The sequence below is a fragment of the Lissotriton vulgaris genome, chromosome 7 (genome assembly GCF_964263255.1).
Source record: "Lissotriton vulgaris chromosome 7, aLisVul1.2, whole genome shotgun sequence".
Lineage (NCBI taxonomy): Eukaryota > Metazoa > Chordata > Amphibia > Caudata > Salamandridae > Lissotriton > Lissotriton vulgaris.
Window position 1 is genome coordinate 1,111,738,475 of NC_141695.1, and position 15,161 is coordinate 1,111,753,635.

General features: G+C 45.1%; 1 protein-coding gene across 1 annotated transcript in view; it reads left to right on the forward strand.

Moving 5' to 3' along the window:
* Positions 1 to 15,161, forward strand: part of RAD50 (RAD50 double strand break repair protein) — a 441,934-nt gene that overhangs the window by 19,210 nt on the left and 407,563 nt on the right. Inside the window, exon 3 of the mRNA XM_086931566.1 lies at positions 13,963 to 14,046. Coding sequence (XP_086787692.1) covers positions 13,963 to 14,046 — 84 coding nt within the window. The remainder of the gene's footprint in view (positions 1 to 13,962; positions 14,047 to 15,161) is intronic.

Sequence of the window (15,161 nt, forward strand, 5' to 3'; positions counted from 1 at the left end):
AGCATCCGCAATGTCATTGTCCACGCCAGGAATGTGTAAAGCACGAAAATGAATGTCGTGTTTCAAACAACCCAGAACGAAAACTCTCATCAGTTTCAACACCTGTTTGTCTCTGGCAGACTGTCGGTTCACTATCTCCACAACAGCCATGTTATCCACACGAAACAAAACCTTCTTGTGTGCCAATTCCTCCCCCCACAGTGTCAAGGCCACCAAAAGAGGGAACAATTCCAAGAAAGTGATGCTGCGACCACCATTCAACCATTCATCCGGCCAACGTTCCGCACACCATCTGCCATTCCAGAAAAGGCCAAAACCATCACTGCCAGCCGCGTCAGAAAACATCTGTACGTCCCACTGGAAATCAACGTCTCTGACCAAGGGGACACCATTGAAAGAGGTCAAAAAGAACTTCCACATTCTCAAATCCTCCTTTACACCAGCAGACAAACGCACACGATGATGAGGCAAGTGATGTCCTGCTAAAGCCCTACCTAGTCTCCTACAAAAAGTCCTACCTGCTCTCACCACCCTACAAGCAAAATTCAAATGACCCAAAAGCACTTGAATCTCCTTCACCAACACTTTCTTTTTGGCCAACATTGTCTCTAGCAGTTGCACCATGTTGCTCCTTTTATCCTCAGGCAAGCGAGCAGACATGAGTACAGAATCAATTTCGATACCCAAGAAGGAAAGGACCGTACTGGGGCCCACTGTCTTTTCCGGAGCTAAAGGAACTCCGAGATCCTCCATGAGCCCATGGAATGTGTCCAGAGCTGTCTGGCACTCCGCGGAGCCCGGGGATCCAACAAAGAAAAAGTCGTCAAGGTAATGTGTCACCAGGGAATGACCAGTCCGATTTGAAAAATACCACTGTAAGAAAGTGCTAAAACATTCAAACAGCGCACATGATATTGAGCAGCCCATAGGCAGAGCTTTGTCCACATACCAGTTACCTCCGAATTGTATACCAAGAAGGCACCAATCCTCAGGGTGGACAGGCAACAGGCGGAAGGCAGATTTGATGTCACACTTGGCCATTTCAGCGGCTGCACCCGCTGTCACAACTAGTGACATGGCCACATCAACCGAAGAGTAGGAGACCGACACAACCTCCGGGTCAATAAAATCGTTAACTGAGGATCCTTCCGGCCATGATAAATGTTGAATGAGTCTGAACTGACCTGCCTCTTTCTTAGGAACGACACCGACTGGAGAAACAATCAAATTGAGTAACGGCCAATCTGTGAACGGGCCAGCCATCCTACCCTCCTGAACCTCCTTAGTAAGTTTGTCTTGGACAACTGCGGCGTGTTCCGACGCCGATTTCAAATTGGCAGACCATCTCCGTTCCCGGGATCCTAGGTAACCCAGTCGGAAACCAAACTGAAAACCGTCTAATAACTTCATTTTTGCATACTCATCGTCATAACCTTGTAAGGCAATCCGTAACCTGTCCAATTTAACCGGAGTACGAGCCTTTGGCCCCAGAACCCTTAGCACCTCTGGATCCCCGACCCCGTGAGTTGGAATTACCTGATCCTGACTGTTTCCCCTGTTGGCTGCCCGAAGGCTCGTTGTCCCAACATTTGGATAACGGGTGTTTCCTCCCGCAACCTGAACACTCATGCCTGAATTTACAGTACTCTCTAATACAGGAACCCCTATTGAATTCCCAACAGAAACCCGATCCTGATTGAGTGTTAGTGTTGGACCCCACCCCTCCCCGGGTGGGCTTCCCCTGAAAGGGCCGATACACTAGTGGTAAACCACTGGCCGTGAACACAGTCTTCCCCCCAGCTGATGACCCCATTGTGTGTTGCCATAAATCATTATCGAGCTCACCCCACTTCGCCTCAGGGTCCCACGCCATCCTGGCCCTAAATTCCTCGTCGTATTGAGACCAGGCAAAACCACCCCCGGTGATCTGAGCTTTACAAATCACATCCATGTACTTAAACAGGGAAACGCTGCGCTCAGGGAACTTTTCACAATACACACTGGCATAAATCAAAAACGCAGCTGTCCAATTTTCAATATTTAAAGGTACTTTAGGGCGTTTAGCCAACTCGAATTCTTCCTCTTTAGAGCCCTCCTTAGACCGGACTTCTCGATGGAGAAGCTTAAGGAGCTCCACATACTCACCGTTCCAAATTCTTTCCTTAGTACTAAGCATCAAATGAGCACCCAGAGGCTTCGTCACCCCCATGTATGGCAGTTTTTTGATTTTCAACTCTTTGCTAGCCACTGGCTCTTTAACAGTGCTGGAAGCACCAGCTATAACACCACTGTCCATTTTGTCTGTAACTTTGCTGGAAGCACCAGCCATAACACCACTGTCCATTGTCTCTGTAACGTTGCTGGAAGCACCAGCCATAACACCACTGTCTACTTTGTCTGTAACTTTGCTGGAAGCACCAGCTATAACACCACTGTCCCCTTGTTGTGTAACTTTGCTGGAAGCACCAGCTATAATACCACAGTCCCCTTGTTGTGTAACTTTGCTGGAAGCACCAGCTATACCACTGTCCCCTTTATTTGGTATAAACAGTTCGTCAGTACCCACTGCAGTGTCTTTGACATAACGACCTTTAACCAAACGGCCATCCGTAATGACCACATCAAGTTCACCACCGGTACCCACAGACACCATAACAGGTCTGGCCTGTGGGGCCGTTTGCTCACCTTGTAACAGAGATACAGCTCTCGATGGCTCCGCCCGTGGCGCCGAGGACAATGCATCCGGTCTCCGAGGTGCCCTACCCGATGGGCCGCGCTCTCTTCTCCCCTGCAGTTGCCTCTGGACCACTGGAGCCTGTAAAACACTATGAGAAGAATGAGAGGGCACCCCCCCCCTCAAGATCCCGCAATTCACCTTCCTCGGGACTCTCCTCATCATAGTCCAATACCACCGAGTCCACACTAGTATGCATCACATCACCACGGGTCTTACCTAACCCGGTGTCAATCACTGTACATTTAAAAGATTTTGAAACTCCAGGTGGGGGAGCAGACTGTACACGCCTGTACCTCCCTGGGCGCTGACTCTGTTGCTCCATAGCCGCCGGCAAGGCCTGCCACCTATACCTGCTACTCGTTGGGGCCAGCGGGATCACGCCAGACCCTCGTGTGCTGGCCTCGTCGGGCTCCCTCGGTGGAACAGAGAGGGCCGCGCTAGGCACTCTCCTCACTTCCCCTTGGCGAAAATGGACTGGACTGCGCCCTGCCAAGTCTGGAACACCGCGCCTAACCTCGTCCTGAAAAGAAAAAGTTTGGACTGGTGTGCTAGGGTTCCTACCATCCACAGACCAACCATACACATTCTCCCTCCGAGTAGAATCAACAGCCCTCCTCTGACCTCTCTCCAAAGAACGGCCTCGCGCGTCATGCCTCAAAGGAACCACCTGAATCGGAGAACCACCTACCACCTCCTCGTCGTCACTATGATCCAAATTATCAGGTGCCGAAAAAGAAGCGCGACTAACCGCTCTAGGGACTGAGTCCTGGCCTGCTGAATCCCTCTGAAAAGTACGGTGTGCCAGGCCCGCCGCGCCAAAATGTTCCCAGCCTGGAGAACCACACATGAAATACGGACCCCCAGAGGCCCCAGATAAGTGCGGAGCTGTACTCCTGGGTCCTTGCATAGGCCCGCCACTCACCTGACCAAAACCTCTATCCGGGCCTAACAAAGTGCCCTGGAAGCTAACCCCCGCCGCATTCAAGGCCCCAGGAGCCGGAAAACCACCCATACCCCTTCCAGCCGTGCCAAAAACTGCAGAACCTACACCAAAAGCAGTCTGACGATTCTGTAATCCCGATTGAAAAGGCCCACCACTCAGAAATGGAACACCCCCACCGTCAGATCGAAAACCTTCACCCTGCTCCAAACCAGTAATCGCACCACCAAACGAAACATTTACGCCCATTTGGGCCCATTCACCCTCACCTCGAGAGCCACCGCCCCCAGAAACCACTTCGCCAGTCGACGAGCCCGGTGTCGAAAACAATAAAGGACTCCCCACATTACCTCCAAACTCACCCGCTCCCGCGTCAGCCTCTTGAGCCACAACCTGTACACCAGATGATAAAACAGTCCTGGGCCCCATTAAACCCCCCTCATGGCCCTCCCCAACCCGAACATTGAGCGGAATACGACCTAAAGGAGTTAACAACCGTTGACCATCTTCAGGGGCGAACTGAGTTTCACTAACAACCAAAATGTCCTCCTGGGCCCCAAGGGCAACCTGGTCCCGGACGGAGTCCTGAAACACAAATTGCACCGAACCCCTACGACCTCCGCGCACAGGGGCACCTTCCGCAGACTGACCCCGCCGCTCAAGCAGCGGATCCGAGGCGGAGCGTTTCTTGCTGCCTCCCCGTCCACTCCTGCCCCCTTTTTTCGACCCCTGCCCCCGTCCCGCCATTAACGGAAAATCCCCTGTTCCAGAAGCAACCTGCAGTTGAAGCGACGGGGCTTGTGAAGGCACACCCTTCCCCCCACTCAACATACCCGGGGCCTCCGGAGCCTCCGAAGCACCGGGCTCCCCCCGAGTCGACCGTTGCGGGGCCGGCTTCCTAGACCGGGAGCGGCCCCTCTCGCTTACCTGACTCGGCCGTCTCCTCTTCGGCGACGAACATGCCATTACTGCGGCCACTACACCGGCGGAGGCCTGGCGTTGGGGCCTAGCCTGTCCACCTCCCGCGAGCAAATCCAATCGACCGGCATCAGCCAATAAGCGCATCGCTTCAAGAACTCGTGCGTCTTCCATTACTAAGCTCGAAGTAATATCGCTACCGGCAAAGAATGAAAAAGAAACGCACACACACAAGATACTGTCACAAAAAGTTAAAGCACCTAGCCACCAGGTCACCAAACCTAAAATGGTGGCGGATAGCGGGAAAGGAGGAATTTATACTTGGGCTGGCTGGTCCTACTAGACCAGCCCAAAGACTAGAACATTCTGGCAACTTCTGGAAATAACCCCTCGCAGCCCTCCCAAACCGCCCGGGGGAGGAGACCTCCCTTCGGTCGGCTCCCTCCCCCAAGCCCCCCTTGTTTCCTGATTTTTACTGTGAGACACCATGCTGAGGCGTGCTCACTCTTCATCTTTTCCATTTCACCACTTATTTTAACCAAACTCTCTGTGACGAAACACATTTAGGTGCCTGTTTGAATTTAGATATCAAGAATTGATGCAAAGAATGTGCAACATTGTGGAAGAAATGAATCACACGAAGGTCAATCACAGCCTAGCCATATCACTTTATTGAACAGATTTACATTGCTGTGGACTTATCTGAGTGCTTCGGAATTGTCCTTGAATAATTGTACGCTGAATGGGGAATCTCCTGTTCTGGCCTTTGCACCCCTGGTGGCAGGGTCTCATACCAAGGGAACACCAAACCTCACCTTATTGTTTGGTTTTCACATTGAGTTCTCTGAAACGTTTGTACAAGCTTAGATTGTGCGGACATTACAGCATAGCCACCTCTCATTTGTGTGTTACATCCTAAAATTTATCTTTGCCAGGGAAAATTAAATGTCATATGTGGGCTGCAGTGTGTATTTGCGCCATAAAAATATATAACAAAAAATAACGTCTGCCAGGAGCACTGCAGTTCTCTGACTGGGCTGCAGTGACTGACACATGGCAGGTAAAATAGCCTCTGCCATGTAAGAAAATGCTATTTTTGTGTATTCATAAGTCACCCTAAAAGTGTGTTTTGTAAGCCCAAAATGGCAGGGTGCTAATATACAAATATAGGGCACACTACATTTTGGGGTTGGTATACCCTCCCAGTGACATAAAGTAAAAGCTATTGCATGGTGTAGACCTTGTAGACTTTTTTTGTTGTCATGGGAGCTTAGACTGAATTTAAAACTTAATTTCTGATCTCCACTTAGGAAAAGGCTAGAAGATGTTTAAAAGGTATTTCTGCTTGGTTTTTAAACCCTTATTTACGGAGGAAATCATTCATTTGATAACATAAACAGAAAGCAACTTTATGAAAATGTGTTTCAGGTTGTGTGAGCCAGACCTGACCTCATACTAGTTGTGCCATTTATCTTACCTCTAGACTTAGAAAACACTTATTTGTCTTGGAGAGTTAACGATCTTGGTTCAGAGGACAGTGGCATGAAGGGCTGATGGGTGTTAATTGCTGACCACTCTGCAGGGATTAGCTAACTGGGAGTGGACAGGAACAGCTGACACAACAAAGGTCAGCTTTAGGACTGCCTTTTTTTTGTCTGGAAAATGCCAAGGAGGGCTTCTTCTGTTAATTTCTAGAACTACACAGCCTGGCTCCAGTCACAGTTGAAGAGAAAACCAGTTGTACCCCCTATCAGGTGGGAGGAGAGCTAATCTAAACAGTGGTGTAGCGTTGTAAATGCAGCCAGGCATGCCTGGTGACAGATGCATCTTGCCATCTTGAAACAGGGCCTCTGGGCATCTTGAAACAGGGGCCTCTGGGTAATTGTACAGGGAGGTAAAGAGGAAGTACTATGAAAGGACGTGGGAGAACTGCTAGACAATATTTTGGAGTAGATGGTAGAATTTCTCCAATTACTGGCTAGTGTGCAAGATAAATATGGCACCTCTACTTCCTCATGACATTCTTGGACCTCAGACCTGCTGGAAGAATAGGAATCTCCAAGGGTCCAGCTTCAATGACAGAAGGACTCTGATTCCAAGAGGGCCAAGCTGACTATGAAAGACTGGACCTTCCAAGAGACCTGACTGGAAAGAGACCTGGTACGTAAAAGCCTGCCCTGAGAGGCTGTGAGCTTCTGGACTGGCCAAGAGAAACTTTGCCAGAACTTTGGAAAAAAGTTAGGACTCAGTCAATTTCAATTCAATTTCAATACAAGTTTATTTAGACCAATGGTCCAAAACGACATAAAAAACTTCTAAAATCACAAGTCATTATTTAACCTCATAAAACTTCATATATGACACTCCGCATTCTTTTCAACAATTCATAACATATAGGCAACATAAAACTATAAAATAGGCATCTCAATTCTAATCACATGTGGGAAATACAAAACTTTTTGTGTGAACTTCCCTATGGCACAAGCTATGTCTAAATTAATCATTTCTGTTAGGAGGTTTACTGCTTGAGCCCTGTTTTTAATATCGTACTCGCACATAAAAACTCTCTTCGTATCTCTAAAACTATCTGGCAATCCAAAAGTATATGTAGGATATCACATGTTGTTCCCAAAGTGCAAGTGCATTTTCCCTCACTGTCTATCATAAGTCTTTTTACCCCTTTTTTCGCATAACATGGGTTTACCCAATTCTTAACCTTAGCACTTCTCTTCTTAGCTGATTACTAGGTAGCCTGTCCATATAAGGCAAATGTTGTTCATTTTGCCACGCTGAAGCTATGAAATGAACAGAACAGAGCTTTTCCTTGAGAAGTAGTCTTAGTCGTGTGCTTGAGAGATTTCTTTTCCCAGGACCCTAAGTTCCCTCTTGTCGTTCTTGATTTGGAGGGTCTGGGGAGACAGCGTAAGTTTTATCATGCGACACGCTTTAGTGATGGTAGCTCTGATCCCTTTTGCCCACGTTAGCTTACTCTTTACAATCTCATTTCAGCACCATTGTGACATTTTATAATCTTCTCCCGTTCCCAGGCGTGCCAGAATCGTAATAGGGCCATACAAGCTGTTATGCCCCATAAGGTGGTTTCCAATTCTAGTCTCACTGCCTGGACCATTGACGATTTGGGCAATGAAAATAGATTTTTCAGAGTGTTTCCCTCCTCAATGTCCCATCCGTTTTTGCCACTCAGATAAAGCAATTCTGCACCATATAAAAATTGAGGTTGTACCATTGCTGAGTAAGCTTTTAGGACCAGTAAGCTTTTAGGACCAGTCTATTGGACATTTTGCCATAAGCACAGTTGAAACTTTTTAATCCCTTGACCAATGCTGATGTCCTCCGCTTTAGTGCGTCGAGATGAGTGTGCCATTTCAGGCTTCTCTCGAACCACATCCCTAGGTACCTATAGTCTGCTACCTTTTCCATCTTCGTGGTGCCCAAAAACCATGTGAACCCTATTTCACTTCAACCAAAACATAAGATCTTTGTCTTATCCATATTAACAACACGTTTTTAAATTGACAGTATTTATTGAACCTGGTTAACTTTCTTTGTAGACCAATCTCTTCTTTTTTTAATTTTATTTTTATATTTTGAACGACCTTTAGTGCATATATTTCAGAATAACACAGCCGTTAGCCTACAACCCACTGGGCCGGCTGCATCAGTTTCGGTTTCCGTAAACAGTACATTCAATACACGGCCCTATAGCCGACATCCCTGGGGTTCGGCGGCGTTTCAATGATTTACATCACAGTCATCCAGAAAATATATTGGAGTATTGAAAAGGTCTGCAGTCTTCCAGTATCAGTAGAGGCTGCTACAGGGCTGTTTTAGGCATCTCGAGGAAAGGAAGTTCTAATACTACTATCCTACAACAATTGGATTTATTGTCACTAATATTTTGATATCTTGAATTATGTAGCTAGTTCACTGTTGTAAAAAGCTGGACTTCACTGAAAGTTTAATAAAGCCGTCCTATGTTAGCCTATGGAGATAGCAGCACTACAATGGGGAACACAATTTGGGCTGCTTTCCCTCACTGTGGCATATAAAACATATTTTATAATGTCCCTGCTTTTATAACCATGCACCCTACCTTTGGGGCACCTAGGGCAGACCGTGGGGGTGACTTATATGTAATAAAAAGTTAGTTTTGGACTTTCAAAGTACTTTTAATTTCAAAGTCGAATTTGGCCACAGTTTTAATGAAAACCAGCATAAGGCAGGGCTGGCTTTAAAATGACACCAGACACCACAGCAGTGTTCACTTAAGTGTATTAAGTTTACTGGAGTCTCTAAACCTTCATGCCCTACCATATGCAAGGGACTTGCATGTAGGTTGATTGACCAATTGTAATTACAGCAATTACCATATACCTTTTAATGACAGAGCACTGGGCCTGGTTAGCAGAGCCCGGGGCTCTTTTAGAGTCAGTAACCACCAGAATTAGTCAAAAAATGGGGGTGATCGGGGCAAAAAGGATGACTGTCCTACATCATACACTCCTCTTTACTCCCTGAGTAGGCAGACTTCTATGTGCTGGACAGACCCACATCACTCCAGCAAGTTGTGCAGACGTCACACAATGTCCCATGATCTTTGGGAGTTTGGCTGTCAGACAGACACCAGGCCTTGAACACAGTATCGCTTAGAGTACCCTGTAGAGCACTCCCTTTCTTGACTTTTTGTGTGGCCTTGAACTTGAAACTGGTATAAAGCGGCATGGTTGGTGTCCCACCTATATTTAGATTTTTGATTTTTTTTAAAGGAAATGTCGATCCATTGTCCAATGTCAAAGAACTGGTTTGAGGTAGTTCATTATCAAATTGTATTTTTGGCTACTGTGCAGACAATCATTGTGTAAGTTTATGGCTATAACTGCAAATGTTGATTATTCTGACTCCAAGCAATAGTAGCATGAGCACAATTAAGTGTGAAACCTATGCACCTGGCTATGCACTCATAACATTCGCCTTCCTGCAGTAGCACTCAGGGAGAGACAAAAGTAGCAGGTCCTGCTTAGAAAGTTCACTCCTTCTAACAACAGAAACTGCTGACTCGCTCCCATCCCCCTCCCATTTACCATATGGCAGTGCTGAGAAAGGACCAATCTGTAATCCTCTGCTAAATGGTCATCATAGGCGTTTTAAATGCAGCCTTGTCTAATCGCCCATTCTTCATTGTCTAGAGCTCCTCTCTTGGGTTTCAGATATGTAGGCAATACACATGCACTGTCTTGGGAAGCTGTTTTCCTACCTTCATCTTCTACCATGTAAAACCCAGGGCAATGCAAAATGGATCCTTTTATTCTCAACAACAATACAGTCTCAATACAACACAGCCCAGTTACCATCTGTGCTTCACACACGTATTCAAGATGCATACAGGATGTCATTTCCAGGGTCTGGGTGTAATATGTAAGCAGAACTTTACAGACGTTGGGCCTGTAGGTGCCACACTTTCTCTGATCTAGTGAGAAAGGTATGTCCAATACTGTAATCCAAAAAACAGTATTTTGCCACTACTGCTTTATGTCAGGAACTTAGTGTGTGAATAGTAGTTCCATGTGGATTTAAAGAGTATGTTTTGTGTCCCCACCCCCCTCTCCAGGTCACAGAACAGGTTTTGGATCTCAGAATCGTCCTGGATAGGCCAAGGCCTCAGTGTGCATGAAATATTTGCATGTTAGCTGTGCCAAAGAAAAGTCAGGAGAACATGTTCTCATTTATTTCGGTCACTCAGGCAATGAGTACACTTTCATTTACCATGCAAAATACATCCCATCACAACAGTGCTATTTACATGTTTTACCAAATCTCTAGATTGGGCAAGAATTATGACAAATAACCATTGAATTCAAACGATGTTGCGGCGGAAAAAAGGAAAACTTAGGTTTCTCCTGTTTAGTACAATGAACTAATGTGCTCTTTGAAAAACTCCTGCTACAGCTTTGATTGTAACCCATTATCATTGAGAATGACAAATGTATGGGGTTTCATTCTGAACAAAAGCTAAACCTCCAAATCAGTGGTGTGACCAATAGGGAGCAATTTCTTTCGAGAACACTGTAGGTGGTTGATCTCTCATGACTTGATTATGGCAGTTCTCTCTTAACTGAACAACATAAAATGCATTATAAACTGCTAAGAGCAGTGTTTCATGCGGCTGTGCCCTTTTCAAGAGAATCCCTGAAACCTGACCACATCACTCTTGTATTATAAGTGGTGCACGTGTAACTGTATGCTCCTTGAAGCTAGACATCTGTACACAACTTAATGCATCACTCATAAAGCCTTACATAGATCCACTCCACTCTACTTGTCAAAAAACCTGAAATTATCTAGTGAGCAGTGACCCCTACCTAACATGCAGTTCCTTTTACTTGAACCCATGACATAAAAAAACTATATCTCACTCTTCCACATTTTAGTACCAACACCTCTCATGTAATATTTAAGAAGGTTATAAAACGCCTTCTCTTCCACCTCATTTTGGTGGCTTTAATCTTCTCTCTGCTCCCCTGATTCTTAAGGTTTAGCAACTAGTCTCTCTTTCCACACTCTTGCTGCCTCTCAGTTTTAACACTTGCACATTGTTCGACCTGACAGCCTTAGAATGGTCTTCCCCCAACTATTTTCCTGTCTCCCTCCAATTTTCTGACCTCTGTTTTGCTGGTTTTAGGACTATGAGCACTTTGCCATTGCTAACCAGTGATCAATTGCATGTGCTCTCTCCCTTAAACATGTAAACATGTTATGATTGACTTTCACCTGTTTGCTATATTTCATTTACCTGTATGTCCCATGTAAAGTAATACACTCTATACCCAGTGCCTGTAAATTAAATGCTACTAGTGGGTCTGCAGCACTGATTCTGCCACCCACACAATGAGCTTTTCAAACCTGTCTCAGGGCTGCCACTACAGAGCCTGTGTGTGCAGTTTACTGCCACTTCGACTTGGCATTTAAAACTACTTGCCAAGCCTTAAACTCCTGTTTTATTACATGCTAGTCTCCCCTAATGAAGGCCCTTGGTAACCCTGAGGGCAGGGTACTATGTAAGTAAAGGGTAGGACATATACGTTTATGTTTAACATGTCCTGGTAGTGACAAACAGCCTATTTCGGTTTTTCATCGCTGTGAGGCCTACTCCTCTCACAGGCTACGATTGAGAATTCCTTGATACACTTTTAAGCTGTAATTCCTCACCAGAGAAGGTAAGCTTTTTCATGTTTTATGTGTTTGAAATGGTATTGATAAGTCCTCTTTACTAGTGAAGTTGTCTCCATCACACTTCTGGGTTAGGTGACAGCTACACTTTGTGCATTCTCTCTAGACAGCCACAAACAAGAAGATGAGGCTAATCTGCATTCTGAATACTCATCGGCATTCTGATAGGTCTTCCTGAGCAGGGAGAAATAGGAGCAGCTGACACTTACACTCTAATAGGTAGTGTCCTGTCCACACATACATCACTGCTGTACCCTCAGGGTTAACCTGGCAGACAGGACTGGGCTGAAAGGATTGTGTGCACTTCAGAGGCCAGCCTTTAATGTCACCTCCACTTCAAAGGCACTTTTGGGTATAAGTACTGGGACCCTGACCCACACAACTCCGACACTTCTGGACCTGCACTTGAACCTCTGTCATAAGAACTGCTGCACTGCTCTAAGGACTCAACTCAGCTGCTGATCTTGAAGGCCTGTATTTCTTCTTGTTGCCCTGCTGCTCTCTGAATCTGCTGAAGGGGAGCTGGATTATGCCTTCTTCCAAGTGATTTCCAAGGGCTTGTTAGCTTTCCTCCTATTGCTTGAGACTCAGGAATGTCAATGTCTCTACCCTTGTTACTGTGCCTGGCTCACTGGAAGTGACCCAGAGACTTGCAACAAATAAGAGGTGCATCGACCTGGTTGTAGGAGTAAAATCGCTGCATTGCTTCAGATCTAGCATTTTGCCTTCATTGATCGACTCATTGGATTGCTTGGCAGAAACCGGCACATCGCTTGGCGCCTCTCAGCTCCAGCACTCGTCTTCCGAACAAACGCGTTGACTTCACTGCGTGGAGAATATCCACGCATCTTGCTACTTGGATTCTGAAAAAACTTTGTTCACTGTGGCAAGCGTGGGGCCTGCAGCCGGCCGGCGCTCCATCACGGTCGGCCCAAACTTTACCTTTGGCCCTTTCCAGCGCAACCTAAAGTAACCTTTTTAGTGTTACTTGCTTCTAAGCACTTTAGAGCATTTATTTCTTCAACATTCAGCTTCTACATTTTGGATTTTTGTAGTTTTGGTCTCTTTTTACTCCAATAAATATTCTCTCTTTTTCTAAACTGTTATGGAGTTTTTTTGTGATGTTTCCACTGTGTTACTGAATGAGTTATTGCACAAATACTTTACGCATTGCCTTCTACGTTTAGCCTGCTTGCTCTGTGCCAAGCTACGACTGGGTTAGCACAGGATAATGTAGGTTGTGTTGTGACTAACCCTCAGTAGGAATGGGGTCCCTACTTCACAGGGTGCATACCTCTGCCAAGTAGAGACCCATCTTCTAGGGGTGTTATTCTTTGTTTGTCCTGAACCAGCTACCATATATTGTGGCCTTGTTCACTCTGTACTCTGCATTGCATCCTTAGGCTAAGCCTTATTTCTATATGAAAGCAATGCATATGACCTTGCTAAAATGTTTGCAAGCTCCATTTACTGACCTATACTGACTTTGAAACGATGTTTACAAGCTCTCTTTACTGATCTGTACTTATCCTTGTTAGAGCAATACTATGTTGTAATTTGCATGTACTTTTAGTTTCTGCATTTTTTTTTGTGTGTACCTATGAGTTAAGCCCTGTAAAGTCCTGGAACAATGTTTACTCTCTTTAAAACAACGAAAATGAATGCATACCGTGGACAAATCTTCTACTCTCACGAGCTTCCCAAAAACTTTAAAAACAACACTGATCTATCTACATAAATTGATACATCTCTAGAAAAATGCTGACGAGTCCGTATCACCATGTACTCATGCAAGTGACTGATGAAAAATTCTTAAATATTGTATTTGTTGTTGTCTTGTTGCTCGAGATACACAATCCTGGCTAACCACTTTAATGTGGATTGGTAATATAGAGATAAATATAGCACACCTGCAGCTTAAGGTGCTGATGACATGGTTCATTCAGGGTGCCATTCATACTATTCATTCTAGTAACATCAGAGATGTAGGACGAAGGCCATTGTAATGCTAATGTTATATAATATTGTACATTCGAGTGAACACCCACTGTGCATGTGAATTTGTTTTTAAAAAGGTATAGTAAATACTCACAACCCATTTTTCTCCTAATTTCTGCAGACTATAATTGAATGTCTCAAGTATGTTACGACTGGGGATTTCCCTCCAGGCACCAAAGGAAACACATTTGTTCATGATCCAAAGGTATTGTTTATATTTTACATCATTCATTGTATGTCTATCTGTTTTCGGTGCAGCCTCTCCAAGTCTACCAAGCCTATATCTGTGGCGACCTGATATACTTGGCTGGTTACTTATTGGTAATTGTCATTACTTTGATTGCTGATCTTTCTCGCCACAGCACTTACTGAATGAGTTAATAGTTTCTCTTCCAGACGTTTTTGCCTCCAAGTAAGTTTCTTTAAACACTGTCAAGCAATGCATCTGTTGTCCACCAGAGACGTTATCCCCCTCCAGAAATAGAAGAAATACCTCTTGCCCACTTCATGTAATATTGATGCTAAAAATCCAAATAAGAAGCTGGTCTATCATGATTTGCTAATTTGAGTAGGATTGGTCGGAAACTAGAACTGGGACAAGGAACACCAGAACTCTCGAGTAATACAGATTATTGCCAGGTAATCAGGCCCTTCCCTCCTCGTTCATCTTCCTCGTCCCAGTCCTTACGGAATGACATTCTACCCAGGCAGAAAGATTCTGTGCTACAAGCACATAAATAAAACATGGAACACACCCAGTGTCTTATGTTTTTAATTTACAGAAATTAATATTAAACATCATGACCTATGGCAGAGTCCAGTGCAAATGAACCAAAGTCTTTAGATGAATCATCCCATACCTGGAGACTATAGTAAGTCGTACAAGTATGTGGATTTGCCCAAGTGCCAGACAAGCATATGTCCTTCATTGAAAGTTGTTCAAGAAGTTGATGCCTCTTTGGTCCTCTTCCTGCAACTGGACTAAAAAAGTATTTACTGGTTTCTTGTAAGCCAGCAGAATTGTTCTTTTATCTGAGCCGTCTAATGAGAGTAGAAGACGGAGGTAGATCTCATCTAGAATGCTAAAAGTGAAAAACAGTCAACCTCCCAAAAGGAAGCTGTTCTAGCAATGTAGTTGGAAAGAGCTTGGTGACTAGGGAATGCAAATACACTCCCTCTTGCAGCCCTGAAGAAGGTGAAAAATCTGTAATGCCAACTCCTGGGATGAGTCGAAAGAGGGATCTTTGTAATGAAAGAAGGACCTTATCTAGCAAGAAGTGATAAAATCGTTCGGTACATAAAAGCCCCTATTTCCAAATT